Raw genomic sequence first — 19,292 nt, 5'->3', positions numbered from 1 at the left:
TGTCTAAGAATTGATTTGCTGAGCACACCTGGGCAATCATCGAAGACTCAGACTCAGCAGATATATGCATTTCACTAGCACAGACACGATGATCTAAGTTGCGTAGTCCTCTAGATATAGTTTCTGCTATCTATGGGAACACGAAAGGGGCTTTGGAATGACATCGTTAGAAATTCAATCTTGATCTTTTGCACCCAGGTAGGTAGGTAATTTATACTTTTCATTATGATGTACCTAGCTGCATACCCATTGTACTCGTACAATATTTATGCAATCGAAAAAATATCCAATGGAATCTGCATCTTTGAGAAACACGGCTCGCTCGCTCATTCATTCATTCATTCATTCATTCATGGATACCGTAGATAGATAGATGGATTCTGAAATCTCCCCAAAGTTCAAACAAACAAACAAACAAGAAAGATCGATAGATAGATAGATCCACCATTAGAAAATTCAATACCTACCTACCTACTAGGTACTTCGATCCATCTATTACTAATATCCATCTATTACTAATACCCATTAATCTCGCTCATTTCCATTCAGCCTCACGATTTACATCGGGACTCACAAATTCAAAATTCAAATTCATTTTGTACGATATTTGATTAATATAAATAATTAACTTGATGAACTTTTCGAATCCATCGTTTTTTTTTTCGTTTAGAACTTTATATCTGAAAATATACAAGTATATATATAACTTGTGATTAATATTAATGGATAGATTTGAAAACCTAGTATAAGGTTCATATTATGATTTCGCTATAGTTGGTAGGTTAGTAAGAAGAGGATTTTTTTGGAAGGGAGAAGGGGAGTTATAATATGATATAATCTATATTATACTATACTATATCATATTATATCAACTCATATATCATCAAATCACAAACCATCACACACCATCAAAACTATACACCAAATCACAAATCATCAAAACACAAGCCCTCTTCTCCTTCTCTGAACCCTTTCCTAACTCAGCTATATATATATCTAATCCTCTGAATTAATACTCTGAATCGTGTGGTGTGATAGTTTCTCGGGCGTGATTACCATCTATCTACACTTTATCAAACCGGTGGAAGATTACATTCCGCAGCACGTATGATAGGATAGATCTTGCATTATTGTATTTATATCATCAAGGAGACCCGAAGCATTTGCCTGGTTTTGAATACCTACAACGAGTTCCGAATTTCCGATAACCAGAAATCATAAAGCTGTGAGAAACTCAGGTTTTATTATGCAACTCCCTTGTGCTGATAAATTTTTCTCTCGCTGATCCAAGGTCCTCCTTGATCATAACTGTCGCTTTCTCAGCAACTGCATACACCGTCGCCATAATTGCAGCACTGATCTGCATGGGAAAGACACTGGCGTCACCCACGCGAAGCCTACCCACCCCCTTCACCCTCAGCCGTCCGTCCACAACCTGACCCATGGCACAGGTTCCCAAGGCATGATGACATGTCACAATGCGATCACGAACATAGTCTCTCGCCTGGTTTCGATTGCGAAGATCGACTTCAGCAGGGGGTTCAACTCGCCTCGCAACCTTGTCTTTGAGAAGAGGTGATGGGAAAACTTGGTCGGCAAATTTGACTTCAGTAGCCAGCATGTCAACGTCGGCTGGGTGGGAAAGGAATTCTGGATCGATTAAGGGGGTATCCAGGATGTCGTGTGATGGAATATGTACGCTGCCGCGAGAGATAGGGTACATGTTGCTGGCTGTGACCGAGTAACAGGCGTTGTGACCGTCAGGGGCACCAGACATCAGTTTACTGCAATCGAAGTGACCTCTCCCGATATTGAAATTCGCTGGCGAACAAAACAGAAGGAGATCCACGGCTTTGGGGCTGCGCATACGTGCGACGATGGCCTCTTGCTGTTTCTTCTGGGAGATGGGGTCTTGAAGCGGTGACCGAGTATTCGCATGAGAACTAGACAAGATGTTGGAAATCGTTTCTTCAAATTCTGTCTTGTCTACTTGTGACGAATATGGAATGTAACCGGTGAGACTGACGGCTCCAGAAAATACCCCAGAATGCGATTCCGTGTAGAGTTTCTGATGTTCTGCCATCAAATCTGGGTCTCGAAATAATGAGTCAAGTGAAAGGATATCGGGAGCTAGTTCATACGCAACAGCAGACATAGTGTGCTCTTGAAGATTGTTGCCGACATGAGGGTTAGGTACTAAGCAAGGAATGTGCACCTCTTCAAGAACCTTGGGATCTCCGATGCCGGAAAGTTTGAGGAGCTGGGGACTTTGTATGGATCCAGCACTGAGGATGACTTCCTTTCTTGCGAAAGCCGAGTAGAAGACTCCCTCATGCTGAAACTCAACATCTTTTGCGAAAAGGAACCCATCAGAGCCACTCTCTAATATGATTCTACGGGCGAGGGCGTTTGTCAGAACTATGGAATTTTCCCGCCCAGAGATCGGTGCCAAATATCCACTGGCTGCGTAGCTTCGAATTGGCTTCTCTACTTGGTTAGTTGTAGATAGAGTTCTATAAAACCCCAGATGGCTGCCGTTCTACGGGTCCTCGGGTCGTGAAAGGCCGGATACTTCATCGAAGGCGAGTAAGAGCTACTTTTCAAAAGGAACTTGCCAAGTACTCATCGAGGTGTGAATAGCTCCATTAAGGCCATGTCAGTCCTGATTCAGAGGGCATTCCTCAAGATCTCGATTGAGAATGTTAGGCTCGTCGAACTCTCGCCTCTCGCCCCGTTCAAAATATGGTAACAGATCAGACCATGACCAGCCTTGGATCCCAAACGCCTCGGACCAGTCATCAATATTTTCCGCGCAGGGTCGAGCGTAGGCCAGGAAATTGATACCACTTGAACCACCAAGCAATTTTCCTCGTGGTATATGATACACTTTTTCTTTGGTTCCCGCCTGTAGGTAATGAGAAATGAAGAATATATCGTGGATCCATGAGCCAAACTTCGAACAAAAGAAAGTGAAGGAGTAGAGGGAAAATTTAAATCATATACGCACCTGCGGAACACTTTTAAAGTTCCAATCGTATTCTGGATAACTTATCATCATTGCTGCTCTTGCTGGTAGATCAACGTTTGGATCGCCTATGCGCGAGAGGCCTGCCTCCATCACGCCGACTCGAATGCGTGGATCCTCAGACAAGCGCGCAGCGAGGACTAAGCCCGCAGTGCCACCACCAACGATAAGAACATCAAATGGATCCCGGAGGAAATCTGCCACGGTAACCGTTTCCATTTTCTGTAGGAAGAGGAAAATATATTTGGAAGAGATTTCGGAGTCTATTTGACTGCTCTTCCTCAGCGTTCGTAGAGAATTTGAAAGCTTGTTTGGTTGACTGGCTCTTATTCCAATAGCTTCTTTGCGGCGGAAATAACTGTAAATAATGAGAAAAATTACTGTAAGTTTAAATTATTTAATGGCTATGAAGCTGTTTTGATGGCTGATTGTATTTAAATCTTGAATTTATATTCTTATAAACCATACTTATACATTCGTACACTTGATCTCTCTTGGGTGTTTCTTTCAAATCTCGGGAAAATATAACCAAAAACACCAACCTTGAATAAACAAATAGCCTCTTTATATTTCTATACATATAATTGAATGGAATTAGCAATCGGATTATATATAAATCTAAATTGAAGTAGTAGATATATATTTGAAACAAGCAGGAGAAACTACAAGCCTCACATTTCTCACCATACATAGTCATAAATTTTTGCTGCTTTTATTCCGACCCAAATGGAACCTCAGATTTCTTTTCCTGTACAAGTTGGTATTCCTCTCGATATCTTGTCAGTGTAGCAGAGTATGAATGCGTATGATAACAGGGGCTGCTTACACGGCCACAATACACCACGACACTTATCCCCTGGTTACCGCTGCCAACTGCAAAGAACAAAAGAATCGAGCTGTTTTCATCACCGGAGCTTCCCGGGGTATTGGTCGTGCGTGCGCGGTTGCATTTGCCCAGGCAGGCGCCTCTGCCATTGCTATAGGTGCTCGCGCGACCCTCGACCCGGTCGAGAAAGCGATTCTCGAGGAGGCAGCAAAAGCTGATCACCCGGCTCCCAAAGTACTCAAGCGCACGCTGGATGTTTCAGATGAGAAAAATGTTGCCTCCGCCTTCGCGCAGACAGAGCAATCGTTTGGTCGTCTCGATATACTTGTCAATGATGCCGGACGTCTCGAGAATGGGTTCCCGCTCGCCGACACCGATTCCACTTCTTGGTGGGCGGCTTGGGAGGTCAATGTGAAGGGGACATATTTGCCGACGCGAGCCTTCATTCCGCTCCTCCTCAGAGGTGGCCAGAAGACAATTGTCAATATCAACTCGATCGGGCGCACCTGTGCCGGCCGGGTGCCTCGGCCTACCAGACGGGAAATTGGCGATATGTCGTTTGACGGAATTCACCAGCGTCGAGTACGGGGGACAAGGAGTTGTGGCAATCGCCGTTCATCCTGGAGCCGTCGACACTGAACTCATCAAGACCTTACCTGTCCAGTATCATACGAATTTGGTGGATGCGCCTGAGTTGGCGGCCGATACGATCGAATGGTTGACCCGAGAAAAGCAGGGATGGCTCAATGGGCGATATAGAAGCGCCGATTGGGACATGGAAGAGATCATGTCTCGGAAGGACGAGATTGTGGAGGGAAATAAATTGAGGGTCAGGTTGGTTCTATAAGACCTGAGATCTTTTAGAAAATGAGAGAATAGCAGAGAATAGCTTCTGATAAGCTCTCAAAATGGATGTTTCCCGAGTTGCATGTATCACTTCACCACTGCAAGACATGGATAGATTCCTCGTTGCTTTTAGTGAATCCTCATGAAGAAGCTTGTTCTCCTTTAGTTCTACTGCGTACCTAGAATGAAATAGTAGCTAGCTTTCAAACATACATTTGTCGATATTTCTCATCTACCTTCAATTACATGAAACAATCTCAGAGTCTCAGATCTCGAGTTACACAGTGGCTATATAAGAGTCACTTGAACCGATGATCCTTGCTTCCATCTTCTAAGATGACTGCCACCTCCCATTCCTATACAGCTTCGCAAAAGCCGAGCCCTCATCCGAAAGTAGCACCGTCGGACTTTCACATTCGACAACCCGGCCCTGATCCAGCACCACCACGCGATCAAAGTCCTGGATGCTCTGTAGCCGATGGACGATTGCTATGATAGTCCAGCCTTGAAACTCGGTCCGCAAGAGGGACATCATGACCTCCTTCGTAGGTCCATCGACACTGTTCATCACAGTAGTCGTTAGTATTATCTTCATACGATTCTCGAGAAGGGGGACAGTAGTGGAGTACCTGCTTGTTGCCTCATCCAGCAACAAGATTTTACTTCTCCGCATCAGCATGGCCCTCGCTAAACAGAACAATTGTCTTTGTCTAGCGGACAGGTGACTCCCACGCATTTCTGCATCATGGCCGCCCATCCTCCGGATCTGCTCTGTCAATCCGACTTTTTCCAACGCAACTTGGATCTGGGATTCTGTGGCTTCGCTTAGAGGGTCCAAGTTGGAACGCACAGTTTCATGTCCCCCCGGCAGAAACCACGGGTCCTGTGGCAGCGAGTTGATGCGCCCGCGGACTGTTTCTGGTGAAAACGAAGAGATGTCGTCGTGCCCAATGAACACGACGCCAGACTTGGGGTCTAGCAGGCGTAGGAGAAGTGCGGCGAGAGTGGATTTGCCCGAACCCGTGCGGTCACAAATCGCGACCCGCTGCCCAGCATCGATGATCAGATTAATCTTCTGTACGACCTCGGGACCCGAGACCCTTTGATAGTTGTCAGTAATATATCGTTGATAAAGGCAATTAGGGATACACGTACTGATATGAAGCAGAGACATCCTTGAACTCGATAGAAGTGTCCGAAGGCCATTCTACAGAGACGACTGCTGCTCCGTCGGACAGTTCTGCCGGCGTTTCTGCGACAAATCGCCGTGTTCTCGCAATAGCCCCCAAAGACGTCTCGATACTAGTCCAGTAATTCACGAAAGATGATAGCGTTTGACTGAAACTCACAATACTAACCATCGCAACTCCCAGCAGACTGCTGTTCATCGAATGCCGCAGCGTCACGGCTAAAGCAATGAGGATGATAGCCAAACAAGCGACGACAACATCTAGCACGAGATTTAACCAGTTCTGCAGGCACAAAAGCAGATAGAATGGTCGTTGCGCAAGATCGAGCAGTCCAAAGTTTTGGTCAAGGACGTACCCCTTCCATTTGAATGCACGTATGGTCCGCACCCCGTCCAAGGTCTCAGTGAGATGCGTAAAGAGCGGGGATTTGGCTTCGAGGTCGAGTAGCCGCATCTGCCGGGAGGTCTGGAGGTAGAACTTTTGAAGATAGAAGAGCGCCACTCCTAAAACAGGGAGACACAGGGCCATATAGCCTGAGGAGACGCAAGTCAGGATTGCTCCGGCGATGGTTTTGCCAAGTCCTGTACATCTTTAGTAATGAAAGCGTGATAGAGAGGAGATTGCAGCAACATACCTTCGGTGGAAAGCAAAAGGGACATTGGTAATTGCATATCCATTAGGGTCATATCCTGAGTGAACCTGTTCGCGAGTCACGACGCTTTCTTCTATTGACTGAAACGGTTAAACTCACCGGTTCAAGAGAGATCCCGAGTCCGTGGCCGAGATAAAAGTCATAGGAGCCCTAGGTATTCAGATCAGCATAGATTGACGCAAAAGAGTTCCAGAGTCCCGACCTCATTGTAGCTCTCAGAATTGAGTAGTGCAATCTACTCGCGGAGCTGGGAACCAGTGATATCAAATAGTGCCTGAACGCGTGTAAGCTGCAAACTGCACCGTAAACGAGCAGAAACTCAGTTGGCTCTTACCCTGCAGCGATCCCGAGAAAAGCTAGCGCCAGGATCCCAAAGACAGCATAGACGCCCAGCCATTTTCCTAGATCAGTTTCCGGCCTCGTCGTATTGGCGTCGACCCACCAGCTGAGCCACAGTGCTGCAAATCTATCAGTCAATGACTTGAATAGCTAATAGAGGGTCTGCATAATTACGCTGTAGGGCTATAAAACTACACTGTATGGTGGTGAAAAGTAGAAATAAGCCAAAAGCTGGTTTGCCCATAGTGTAAATGTAGTATAAAAGATTACGGGGATCTCGACGTCCGCGACTTTCACCTGCTTCCTCCTTATCCTTCTTTTCGTCGGGTATTGGAGAATCTGATGTACTTGAATTGATATCCAGCTTCGTAATGGAACTTGCGTTCTCGAATCCGTTTTTTTTTCAAATTGAGATTATGAAGATGTCCGGGTACTGATGTGAGAGATTGGTATGTGCCGAACTGTAATAGGCGACCCTCTGGGCTGAGAACGAGGATCTGATCTGAATACGGGAGCCATTTGACAGCATCTGTCAGCAGTGATCCTCAATGAAGATTAGATGGAGTTTTACCGGCATGAGCAACCAGCACAATAGTAGCACCAGTGTGTCGTATTAACCCATCTTGACTTAACAGTTGGTGAAAGCAGTGCCGTTCCGTTTCCGAGTCCAGCCCGCTGAGGCAATCGTCCATCAGGACAATCTTCTTCCGGGCGTAGACGGCTCTAGCGACGGTCTAAGTGGGAACACAAATTAGATTGTTTTTAATTAATAAAGAAAGATAACTCCAGAAAACAGACACGTTTACACATACCAAGCGTTGTTTCTGCCCGCCACTCAATGATATGCCTTTACTTCCCACTCGGCTATTATCGCCGTCTGGAAACTGACGAATATCAACGTCCAAGGCACATGCCCGCAAACAAGAGATATACCATTGCTGATCATAATCCAAGTTGCCAACGATGTTCTGTCGAATACTTTGATTCTTTAGGAAAGGCGTCTGATCACAATATGCAATATCATCTGTCGACAGGCTTACGGAGCCGCTGTGCAGGATCCCTTCGCCTAGCAAGATCTGGAGTAAAGTGGATTTTCCGCATCCAACGGGCCCGACAACGATGGTTAGTGTGCCCGCAGTAATCTGCACGGAGAGGTCGTGGAGGACGGTCTTCTCTGGAGACCAGCCTGCATTGACCTACCTAATTTCAATGATGCTGGTGCCGCTTTCGGATTTCTCGTATTTCGGCTCCCTATCAGTCTCGACTTCAGAAACTCTGGGCTCACGGGTCAGGCGTCTGAAGTCGACCTGTTTCTTGCCTTCCGTGTACTGTTGAATACGATTGCAACACTCTAACGCGGAGGCTAGATTGGGAATGGCTGAGACTAGCTCATTGACCGGACTGATCAACACCGACAGCAGAGACAACGACGAGAAGATGGTTGCGGCACTTGGTGCCTTACCGGACGAGTACTTCGCAATAATGCCATAGCCGATGAAGGTGACGACGGGAGACAGTATGTTTGCGGCATTTCCTTTAGAAGCAATAGTTAATATAAGTTCGACAGCCTAGAAAGAGGAAGAGAACATACCGAGGGTGATATTGACGATCTGTACATATCGAAAACGCTTCGACTTTTTCAACTCTTGTTCTCTCAGATCTTGCACGTTCCCAGTGATCATGTTGGTGAGACCAAGCATCTTCATACCCTTAATCGAGCCAAGAACGTCCGAGGTGTAAGCCACACGTTTCTGAACTGCTTGCATCCATTGTCGCTGGCGCGGCCGGATTTTCTTAGCAACTTGACTAGATACGTATGCCAGAACTAAGAACACGATCATTAGTATTCACATTGCTGTAACATGCGGTGATTGAGGGATCATCAAACTCACTCAGAACCAAAATGACAGGTGCCACGCAAATTGCCCCGAGACGTGTCTCTAAAATCCAGATGGCGACGGTAGCCTGAACAATGTTGGGGGCTGTACTGATGACCCACTGAAGCGTCGACATGACACGCTCGACATCGGCCCCCATCAAGCTTACAGGCGAAGACGCCTCTACAGTGCCCACGGCGATATCAAGGCTCGACTTATAGATGATGCTGATCAGCGCCGCGCGAATCATCGTGAGTGCCCGAGAAGTCAGATACTGGTACCACGCCGTCGAAATCTGAAGCAAGTATCAGACCTGTCTATTCATTTGAAATAGGAGAGGGAGAGAGAATATTAGATGAGACGTACAGCAATTCCAAGATACGTAATTCCAAAAGCTCCAATCAGCCCATAACCATATTTATTGGGTTCGGTTCCACCCTCGACAAAATTGATGGCATCTTCAATCAAAAATGGCTGGGCCATACTGAATGTGATTAAAACAAGTCTAGGGACCATAGTTACGGTGATTGGAGCCCAGAGCGCCTTGGCTATCGCTAAGGCGAGAGAATAGCTTTTATCTTTGGAACCTGCATACAATTTCAGCTACAGATATCACGGAAAGCGATCTAAGGACAAGGACGAACTGGAATCCCACTGCTTCTGAACTCGCTCGTCGACCGACTGGGACGAAATATGCTCATCGATTGGGTACAAATCATGGACCGTCAAATCGCCCCGATTGCCTTGATAAATCAACGGGTTCAGCTAGGCAAAGAAACTAAGGCTGTAGATACCGCTCCTCCGCTCTGGCATATCTGGGCCCTGCGTATGACTGTGGCTCGCCTTCGAAAGGGCTTCCAGAACCAGCAACAGGCTCTTGATAGCCAGTGCAGCTACGAATACGGCGGAAGTAGCGGATGAGCCCGGGAGGAGCCATTCTGTTCGTGCTCTTGCAATGTCCAAGATTGTTGTGAAGAAGAGAAAAACGCCGAGTAAGATCGACGGTCGCAGCGACTTTGAATGCTCCAGAGGCGACAAAAGCCCTATTGCAATGGTAGCGGCTAGATCCAGCGCTGCTGTTGCGATGGTCGCGCGTGTCCGTAATGCAGCATACAGAGGGAGCGTCCATAAGACTAGCAGGGCCAATCTGAGTAGACACAGTACCACGATGGTAACCTACAGTAGATTGCATATCAGCTTGCGAAGCGATAAGGCCTTGGATCTAGGGGTATTAGCTGACGAGTTTGAAAATCCGGAGCAGCGACCCTTTCACCGCGTCTGGTCGTCGATAAATTGACCAGAATCGAAACGGCACGGCGCATAGTAATAAGGTAGCTGGAAGGATGGTAAATATGCTCTCCTCAAAGAGTAAGGTAAAATCGAAGCCATCCCGACAGCTTTGGACTTTCACGGTTGGCCCGAAGGAATCGTGGGGACAAAAGGAGTTTAGCGAGTCATTCATCATGATACCCGCCGCCGACTTGCCGATGATGAGGTGAAAAGTTGAGAAGTAAATGTACGAAGTATATCCAATTGAAGGAAGAAGAGAACGACACTCCAGAGCAACCGAAGCAATGTAGTACAGCAAAACCTCTCTATAAGGATATCGGTTTTTGTATTCTTTTTTAAGGATATATAGAGGTATCCTAATATAGAGGTATCCGACTAATCCCGACCCGACAGTAAGTAATTAGCTTCCGATTAGTCCCGATCGGATCATATTCCGTGACAATTTCGGAACTTTTTCTATTTTCACAAAACGTAACTCAATTCTCTATATAATATTATATCATAGCTCAAATCCTGATGATTCTACTAACCTAATAAGGATACATGTAATCCCGAGATCGAAAATATAAGGATATCCTAATAGAGGGGTTCCATCTTGATCTACATGCTTGCTTCTGAAATAATACGTCAGATATATATCGGGAATTTTGTGGCGGAGTCGGAATGAGGAAGGAAATATCCCGTCTCTCGGTACTTTGAATGGTATTGTGAGTTATTCGGGTAAACTTCCGAATAGCATAACATGTTCGCAAAGGCTACGGGGTCTTCATTTGATGGGTTTAGCCTTTGAGGTTGATAAGATAGCGCTTAAACCTTTCGCTTAAACCTTTCGCTTGAACCTTTTTCCATTACTCAGAATGTCACCTCCACACATACAGAGTAGAGTGTGTGCATAGCCGGTAACCGGTGCTTTGCCCTAAGAATGAGAGTTCCTGCACGCCAGGGGGAGAAAGTCGTCAGATTATTAGTGTTGGTGAGATGGACGTTGGTGCAGATCCACGTCATATTAGTATCCCACTTGACTGCAGGTGCTCCTTCGACAACGGAAAAAGCTTGAATATGCTTGACAAAGCTTGGGCGGGAAGGTAGACGTTTTTCTAATGATTCGATTGGGGGTTCCTTATTAAATCCTTGCGGCGGCCGACTGTGTGCTTACGGATCCCGTGTGGCACAGCAGCACAAACCGACTCGTATCCTGCTAATGACCAGGTAATGTACGAAGTACGATGCCTTTACACAATGCTTGAACACCTCCCTAAAGACGCCGAAAGATCCCACTTCGTTTCTTTCAGACCATTGGCTTCGTAAAGGCGAGTAAGGGTTGGAATTTGGAGCAAGAACAAGTCATTCACTAGTGGCCACTGTAGAGATGATGCCGACAGCCAATGATGTTTGTTTTATTCTGCTGTATTATATTATATTTGAGATTGAGTTTGAGTTTAAGATTAAATAATCTTAATAACATATAAGTTCGAAGTTTATATATCTATATCAACTATCTTTTATCTAGTCATAAGATATATAATCTTAATAATATAAGACTGAATAATTGCTACGACTAAGACTTAAGACTAATAATTATTTAGAAGGAAAATATTAGTAGATATATAAACTTATAGAATACTTCCTAGCTTTCGAAAGTTACTTTTCAAACTCGTAAAGCTTTGGATTAAAATGTAAATTGTATACTTATATATATATATTATATTATCAAATCAAATTAAATTTATTCGGATGAGTGTGTAGCGAGGGGAGGAGGTAGACAGGTGTAAGAGGAGATGTTTCCTCTATCCCCTAGACTGCTGGCTTAGGATATTTTAAGTGGTTTTTGTATGAGCTTAATTATTAATAATTTAATAAATGATATTATAATAAAAAGTCTTTGTATTAAATTTGAAATTTAAAATTTATTCAAAAATAATAATAAATATATCAAATACATGTTTATATTTTTTTATTAAAAAATAATTGTGAAATGGTTTTAAAAGATATTATTATAAAACCCTTATATTTCGATAATAAGAATTCTCAAATTTCTGATGTTCTGATTGGTCAATAAAGCGAGCTATCCTCTATTGGCAGTCTAGGGGATACTTTGTGTATTGGTAGGTTTCGAGGTAAGTCAAGGGAAGGATTGAAGAAGAGTCTGATTGTATTATAAGACAAATTACTCTCATATCCCCCAAAAGTGATTTATTCATTCTCGTGTCCTGAAATTGAGAGGGGGGTTACTCGTATGCCCCTTACATTCTATAGTAGAGGGAGAGTAGATTCTATAGAAAAAGAATGGTTTGTAATCACTTTAGAGTAGATTCTATAAGAGGATAGATTCTATAGTCGTCATATTATGGTCTAACAGAATATAGTATCCACAAACGATGAATCCATCAGTGGAACGCGAGGACGCGCGGAATTTAGATCAAGAAGTCGAGAGGTGTGATACATGGTATCTACGCGATATGTTCGAGTCGATCTACCTATATACGAGGAGTGGTTATGCGTAGGAAGATGGTGGATGGTCTGAGTGGTGGGACTTGGTATTGTTTTGATTCGAGTGAGGGAGGAGTAGTTAGTTTGAGTTTGAGGGACTAGGCGGGGGAGGTAATGTGTGTAGTTTGAAATAGAGCATTATTCTCTTTTAAGGGGAGGCTGTGTGAAGAAAACGAGCTGTGATTGCGGAGAAGTGTGTAAGTGAGCGTGGATTATTGGATTTCTGGAGAGATTGGGTCTAGGACAGTAAGAGGAATTCTTAAGAAATAATTAGATCCTATTTTGGTTTCAGATACGGTACTCGGTACCAGTTCTAGCTTATAGCGAAATAAACTACTCTCACCGTACGGGCTCGGTTAAAGTTAAGTAGCTACTTGAATCGGTAATCATGAGTTTACACTTTTGTTTAGATTGGCTAGTATGATTGGCTAGCATGGATACAGTCATAATATTGTTTTCCAATTCAGGACTAGACGCTATATCGAAGTCTTTTGGAGAGGCCTGGTTTATTTCTTCAATATCAGAGCTATTTTTATTATTTTTATTTTGTTTTTGATTGGAATTTTTATTATTTTTATTCTTATTATTGGTCCTATTAGACTTTTTAAGCTTATTTAACTCTTTAGTCACTTTATACAGTTTTTTATTTGATTTATTACTGTTTTTAGACGAGTTATTGGATCTTTTATAGTCTTTATTATAGAGTTCTGGGTGCTTTTTAAAACACTTTTCCTCTAAATGCCCCTTTTTATTGCAAAATGTACAATTTGGAATAGTATTTTTGTCACGGTGTGAGCTCACGTGATATGCTGGTCCTATCGGAGAGGACCGAAAGGAGCGCTCGCACCGGAGCGCAAGCGAGCTAGGGCCCGATCGGGCTAGCTCGCTATGAAAATTCCGTATATCTTTAACTCAGAAGATCCTGTATTGTAGCTCTTTGAGCTATATCTTAATCCTCAATCTGAACCTATTATCCGAATCAATATAACTTTGCTAGATTAAAGTAAAGTTATTAGAACCCTATCCTGCCCGCCTGCCCTGTAATACTATGTAGCTTCTATCCATTAAAATATCGCTTTCACAATAACTGCTCCGCACCCGCCTAGCCAGCTTAGGGACTCCTCAGAATTTAGCACTTCTGTATTGGAGAACCCCTAGGTTTGATATTAATATCTTTAGTTGGTATTTGTGTATTATACTGAGCTAGAGGAGATCAATAGATTACTCGAACGCGAAATTTCCGAATCCCTAATCCGTAAACATATTCAAACTGTTCTGCACAAGCAGATTGCTATTCAAAATACCTGTTTACTCGATCGCCTTGCTGAATCCATGCCTACTATACCTACTCATTTAAAAATTGTATTTCTTGAAACTCCTGTTGATTTTGTTCCCAAACCCATTATACCTACTCTGATTATTCGATTAAATGAGTATATCCCTAATCCGAAAAAGTTTGATAGCACCCGCTCCAACCTATATAGATTCGTTCAACAAATACATGGAAAATTGAATACGAATAATAATAGATTCCCAATAACTTCTACCCACTTAACTTACACTGCTAAAAAACTTACTAGAAAGGTATACAAACTTATACTACCTAAGATCTTCTATGGGATTCTTTAGTTCACTAATTATACCGCACTCCTCAAATATCTCGAAAACACCTTTGAGAATTCTAATCGAATATAAAACACATAGAATAAACTATATATATTGAAACAAAAACATCTCGATTTTAGCACCTTCTTCACAAATTTCAAAGATTCACCCTAAAAGAAGAAATACCTAATAATACTCTAACCCCACTCCTATTTTAAGAAATCTTTTGTAAACTATAAGATATACTATTGTATAACCCCATTTCGACTCATAAATTTTATTAATACACTAATCACCTATAACAACTCGATAATCGATTTTGTTAATACCAATAATAAATTCATTATATTCGTTTTATCACTTCCAAACTTTATTCCAGAGAATAATCACTACTCCACTTTTACAACTCGCTAGCCCAAAATCTACTCCTGGAGACCCAATAGATCTGAGCTTAGAGAAAAAGGAATATATTACTAGGAATCTAGGTTTGCAACAGAAACACAACAAATACTATCGCTGTAGCTCTATTAGCTATCTGATATAAAACTGCTCGCACCCCGATACCCGTTCTGTTCAATTTTAAGTTACCACTATTACAACCAACCCTACAAAAACCAGCTCTATACCGAATAGTTCTCCAAGAAGCCGAGTCCCTATCCATTCCCCACCTCACTTTCCTTTCTATTCGCCAATCAACTCAATCAATTCAGAAAACGGGATACACCTGATCTAAACTATAATCAAAACAATCCTTCGCATACCCTTCACTTATCTACTACTATTACTTATAGCCTTCCTTTGGAAAATGAACTAAACAATCATACAGATTTGATAATTCTATCTGTTACTCTGCTCTTAGAAAAAGACACCCTTTCGATATACATTATAGTTGATAACAAATGCAAAGGAATTGCCTTTATAAATCAAAGCTAAATGTTTTCCCAGAAAATATCAGTACACTAACTGTCTACAGCATTCAAAGTTATAGAATTCGATAAAAACACTCTGTCCGATAATCGAATTACTTTCTATATTTGAATAGAATTCAGAATCAACAATCATATCGAGAAGAAGATCGTTTTGTATATAACTGAGCTAGCCCACTATCCTATTGTACTGGGGATAGCTTGGCTTAAGAAACACAATCCCTATATCGACTTTACAACAAACTCGTTTTAGTTCGATAGCTCGTTTTGCTATAAATTTTGTAATACTCTATTCCATTCGTTCTATATAAAAACTCTGCCAAATGTTTTTTCAAAAACCCAACCTGTATACCTATCTGCTCGTTCTGAAGAATTAAAGAATAAGGATATAGCCGCAATCTCCTTAAAAGCCTGTTCAGCTTATGCCTACCGGAAATATGAAATGTTCCAGATATCGATTGAATAAATCGATAATATTCTAAATAAGAAGAAGAAGATATTCAACCTCAAAGATTTATTATCTGAATTCCGAAATTGAAAAGATATTTTTTCCTCAAAGAATATAAAGAAGCTATCTTCTTATTGATTATATAATTATAAAATCCATTTTAAAGAAAGAGCTATTCCTTTCTTCAATACCTTATACTCTATATCCCATCCCGAATTAGAAGTCTTGAAAGAATGATTGGAAGAGAATCTTAGAAAAGGGTTTATTCAGCCAAGCTTTTTCTCTATTGCTTCCCCTATTCTATTTGTTAAGAAGACTGATGGAAACCTTTGGTTTTGTATAAATTATCACGCTCTAAATAACCTTTTAGTTAAGGATCAATACCTTTTACTATTAACAAAAGAATCTCTAAATAATCTAAAGGGAATAAAGTATTTCAATAAAATTGATATCATCTTTGCCTTCAACAATATAAGAGTGAAAGAAGGGTAGAAATATCTGATCGCATTCCATACCCGATTTGAACTATTTGAATCCCTGATTATACCATTCAGACTAACAAGAGCACTTATAACCTTTCAAAGGTTTATTAACAATTCTCTACAAGGATACTTAAATATATTTTGCATTGCTTACCTAAATGATATTCTAATATACAGCCAAACCCGAAAGGAATATATCCATCATATCCAGAAGATCCTGTAAGCACTATGGGAAGCCGGTTTATTCGCTAAATTCGAAAAGTACAAATTCCTGAAATCCGAAACCAAGTTTCTAGGCCTTATTATAGAAAGGGATAATATCCAAATAAACCCAAAGAAAATCAGAATTATCATAGATTGGAAACCGCCTACTACTATAATTGACATCCAAATGTTCATCGGATTTGCAAACTTCTATCAACAATTTATTAAAGATTTCTCAAAGATTATCAGCCCGATAATAGACCTGACTAAAAAGAATATCCTGTTTCTGTGGAGCCCTGTCTATCAAAAAGCGTTTGACCAATTAAAGCAAGCGTTTATTGAAGCCCCTATCCTGGCTTTCTTTAATTAGAAAAAGGAAGTTATCTTAGAAACTGACGTTTCTGATTATATATCTATCGGAATACTCTTCCAATACAATAATAAAGGAATACTGAGACCTATTACATTTTTCTTTAAAAACATTCGGTAATTGAATATAACTATGAAATTTACAATAAAGAACTATTAATTATCATCCGCTGTTTCGAAAAGTAGCGCCTGGAGCTGAAAGACATCGCCTCCCCAATTCAAGTTATTACCGATCACTAAAATCTGGAGTATTTCATTACTACAAAGCTATTGAATTGTTATTAAGCTTATTAATCCAAATTTCTGTTTCGATTTAATTTCTAAATCATTTATTACCTCGGGAAACTAGATATCAAACCCGACATACTGATTAGAAGATCAAAAGATCTCTCTAAAGAAGGGGATAAATATCTTTTACACCAAAGCTATATTATCCTGAAACAAGAGAACCTGAATCCCAACCTATTTCCCGCTATTATTACTTTAATCGAACCCAAGATTGCTAAGAAAGTATACTCGCTGTAATTACTTGTAGTCAGAGAAACCCTAACCCTACCGACACCACCAACCATTTAGATTCCGATAACACCATAATTTTACCAGAAAATGGTAAAGTTATAAAGCCTGCAATTCTACTTACTATATCTATACCCAACCTTACAATACAACTAGAAGACTCAGAAACCCTTCTAAACCTTCTTGCCGACCTGCTTACCCTGTTCCACAAAGACTATCAAACCAATCCTGTACCCGAATCTGTCCTGAAATCCTTATGAAAGGAATCCCCGAAACACTTGAAAATCATTTTTACCGAATATACCGAAAACAACAATCTACTATATTATCAAGAAAAACTATACATTCCCAATCATAACCCTCTGAAAACCTACCTGCTCCATCTGTACCATAAATCGCCCGCCGCCGATCACCTGCACTATACCCGAACCTTCGAATTACTATCCCGAAATTACTATTGGCCTGAATATTACAATTATATTATATAATGGATCTATAACTGCTATAATTATCATTGCATTGCCCCAAATTGTAAAGATCAGAAGAGAGTTCTTTGCCTGCTCCCAATCCTGCAGAGAGCTTGGCAAGATATCTCAATAGATTTTATTATATATCTATCCAAAAGTATCGGTTTCGATACTATTATAATAGTAATTGATTGATTAACAAAAATGAAATATTTCTTGTTCTATTATAGTACCTACAATTCCAAAGAGGTTGTCCGCCTGTTCCAGAAGAATATCTGGAAGCTCTATAGCTTACCTCTATTCATTATATCTGATCGTGAAGCTCAATTGTTTCTGAATTCTAGAAATATATCTGCAAGCGCTTGGGTATAGCTGCTAAGCTCTCAACTGCTTATTATTTTGAAATTAATGGACAAACCGAGAGGGCTAATACGATATTAGAGCAGTACCTCCAATCGTACATAGTATATCTATAGGATAATTGAATAGAATGACTCCCACTTACCAAATTCTCCATTAACAATACCTGATCCGAAAGTACCCGGATAACCCTATTCTTCTCGAATTACGAGTTTTACCCTCACCTGGACTTCAAGCCCGCATTATCCCAGAATAATCGTTTTGTTATACAAAACGCCAAAAAATTTGTTATTAAAATAGAAACTATCTTCTTATACTTACAAATCGAATTAACTACTAGTTAAGCTTGATATTCAAAAAATATCAACACTCACTATTCCCCTGTTTGTAGATACCTGCCCGGTGATCTGATTTAGCTAAACACTAGAAATATCAAGACTCTACACTTACAAAAAAAGCTCAATTAAAAGAACCTCAAGCCCTTCAAAATCTTGAACCCAATAGACCCCTATACCTATAAACTAAAGCTCCCAATCTCGATAAAGATTTATTCTGTTTTCTATATCAACCTACTATATCCTACACACAATAATTCTATTCCTGAATAGTATAATCCATCACCACCTTTTGTAAAAGTAAACAGCCTCAAGCGTTTTGAGATTACCGAAATCCTGAATTCCCGTTGGAAAAGAAGAGGTTGTAGAGAACCTCGCCTGAAATACATTGTCCATTGGATTGACTACAATATGCTAATCGAAGAATCTACAAGCTACCTAAAAGACATATAAGAACTGATCCACAACTTTCATTGTAAATACCCTGACAAACCCGGTCCCACTTAATCAGACCCCGCCTGCCTGTAGATTGTAAACCATAACATACCGCTTCAATAGAGCTCGACTCATAGAAAGAGAGTAATGTTATAGTATGAGCTTATATGATATACTGATTCTATCAAAAAGGACCAAAAGGAGCACTTGCACCAAAGCACAAGCGAGCTAGAGCCCGATCGGGCTAGCTCGCTATGAAAATTCCGTATATCTTCAACTCAGAAGATCCTGTATTGTAGCTCTTTGAGCTACATCTTAATCCTCAATCTGAACCTATTATCCGAATCAGTATAACTTTGCTAGATTAGAGTAAAGTTATTAGAACCCTATCCCGCCCGCCTGCCCCGTGATAATTTTGTGGTTTTATTACTCTATTAGACTCTATAGAACCTTTCATTCTAGATTCCTCGAATATTAATTCAGATATTAGCTTATCTAAATCAATATTATTATTATTATTTAAGTCTTTTGAGAGTTCTTCGGTTTTTCTTGATTTAAACGAATCAAATGAATCATTTAGACCATTAAATACAATCCATATTACATAAGC

At 41.2% G+C, this 19,292-nt stretch overlaps 5 protein-coding genes across 5 annotated transcripts; 1 reads left to right on the top strand and 4 right to left on the bottom strand.

Moving 5' to 3' along the window:
* Window positions 1–1,234: 1,234 nt before the first annotated feature.
* EAF02_006571 (uncharacterized protein) lies at window positions 1,235–3,244 on the bottom strand (the record flags this gene model as incomplete). Its single annotated transcript, XM_038902619.1, has 2 exons — window positions 1,235–2,539; window positions 3,008–3,244. The coding sequence occupies 2 exons, from the start codon at window positions 3,242–3,244 to the stop codon at window positions 1,235–1,237; spliced, it is 1,542 nt and encodes a 513-aa protein (XP_038757839.1).
* A 580-nt stretch (window positions 3,245–3,824) lies between these two features.
* EAF02_006570 (uncharacterized protein) lies at window positions 3,825–4,698 on the top strand (the record flags this gene model as incomplete). Its single annotated transcript, XM_038902618.1, has 2 exons — window positions 3,825–4,262; window positions 4,315–4,698. 2 exons carry the CDS (start codon window positions 3,825–3,827, stop codon window positions 4,696–4,698), a joined length of 822 nt encoding a protein of 273 aa, XP_038757838.1.
* Window positions 4,699–4,777: 79 nt separating this feature from the next.
* Window positions 4,778–7,122, bottom strand: EAF02_006569 (uncharacterized protein; the record flags this gene model as incomplete). The annotated part of the gene is made up of 8 exons (XM_038902617.1): window positions 4,778–4,876; window positions 4,934–5,797; window positions 5,853–6,468; window positions 6,522–6,586; window positions 6,639–6,689; window positions 6,742–6,813; window positions 6,874–6,997; window positions 7,053–7,122. 7 exons carry the CDS (start codon window positions 7,120–7,122, stop codon window positions 5,029–5,031), a joined length of 1,767 nt encoding a protein of 588 aa, XP_038757837.1. The 3' UTR covers window positions 4,778–4,876; window positions 4,934–5,028.
* A 952-nt stretch (window positions 7,123–8,074) lies between these two features.
* EAF02_006568 (uncharacterized protein) lies at window positions 8,075–9,271 on the bottom strand (the record flags this gene model as incomplete). Its single annotated transcript, XM_038902616.1, has 4 exons — window positions 8,075–8,412; window positions 8,470–8,703; window positions 8,771–9,050; window positions 9,122–9,271. 4 exons carry the CDS (start codon window positions 9,269–9,271, stop codon window positions 8,075–8,077), a joined length of 1,002 nt encoding a protein of 333 aa, XP_038757836.1.
* A 262-nt stretch (window positions 9,272–9,533) lies between these two features.
* Window positions 9,534–9,947, bottom strand: EAF02_006567 (uncharacterized protein; the record flags this gene model as incomplete). The annotated part of the gene is made up of 1 exon (XM_038902615.1): window positions 9,534–9,947. One exon carries the CDS (start codon window positions 9,945–9,947, stop codon window positions 9,534–9,536), a length of 414 nt encoding a protein of 137 aa, XP_038757835.1.
* Between the last annotated feature and the right edge of the window lie 9,345 nt (window positions 9,948–19,292).

Source organism: Botrytis sinoallii (assembly GCF_014898435.1).
Source record: "Botrytis sinoallii strain Bc 23 chromosome Unknown BSIN_010, whole genome shotgun sequence".
In the NCBI taxonomy this organism is placed as follows: domain Eukaryota; kingdom Fungi; phylum Ascomycota; class Leotiomycetes; order Helotiales; family Sclerotiniaceae; genus Botrytis; species Botrytis sinoallii.
This window is presented reverse-complemented; position numbering and strand designations above follow the sequence as displayed.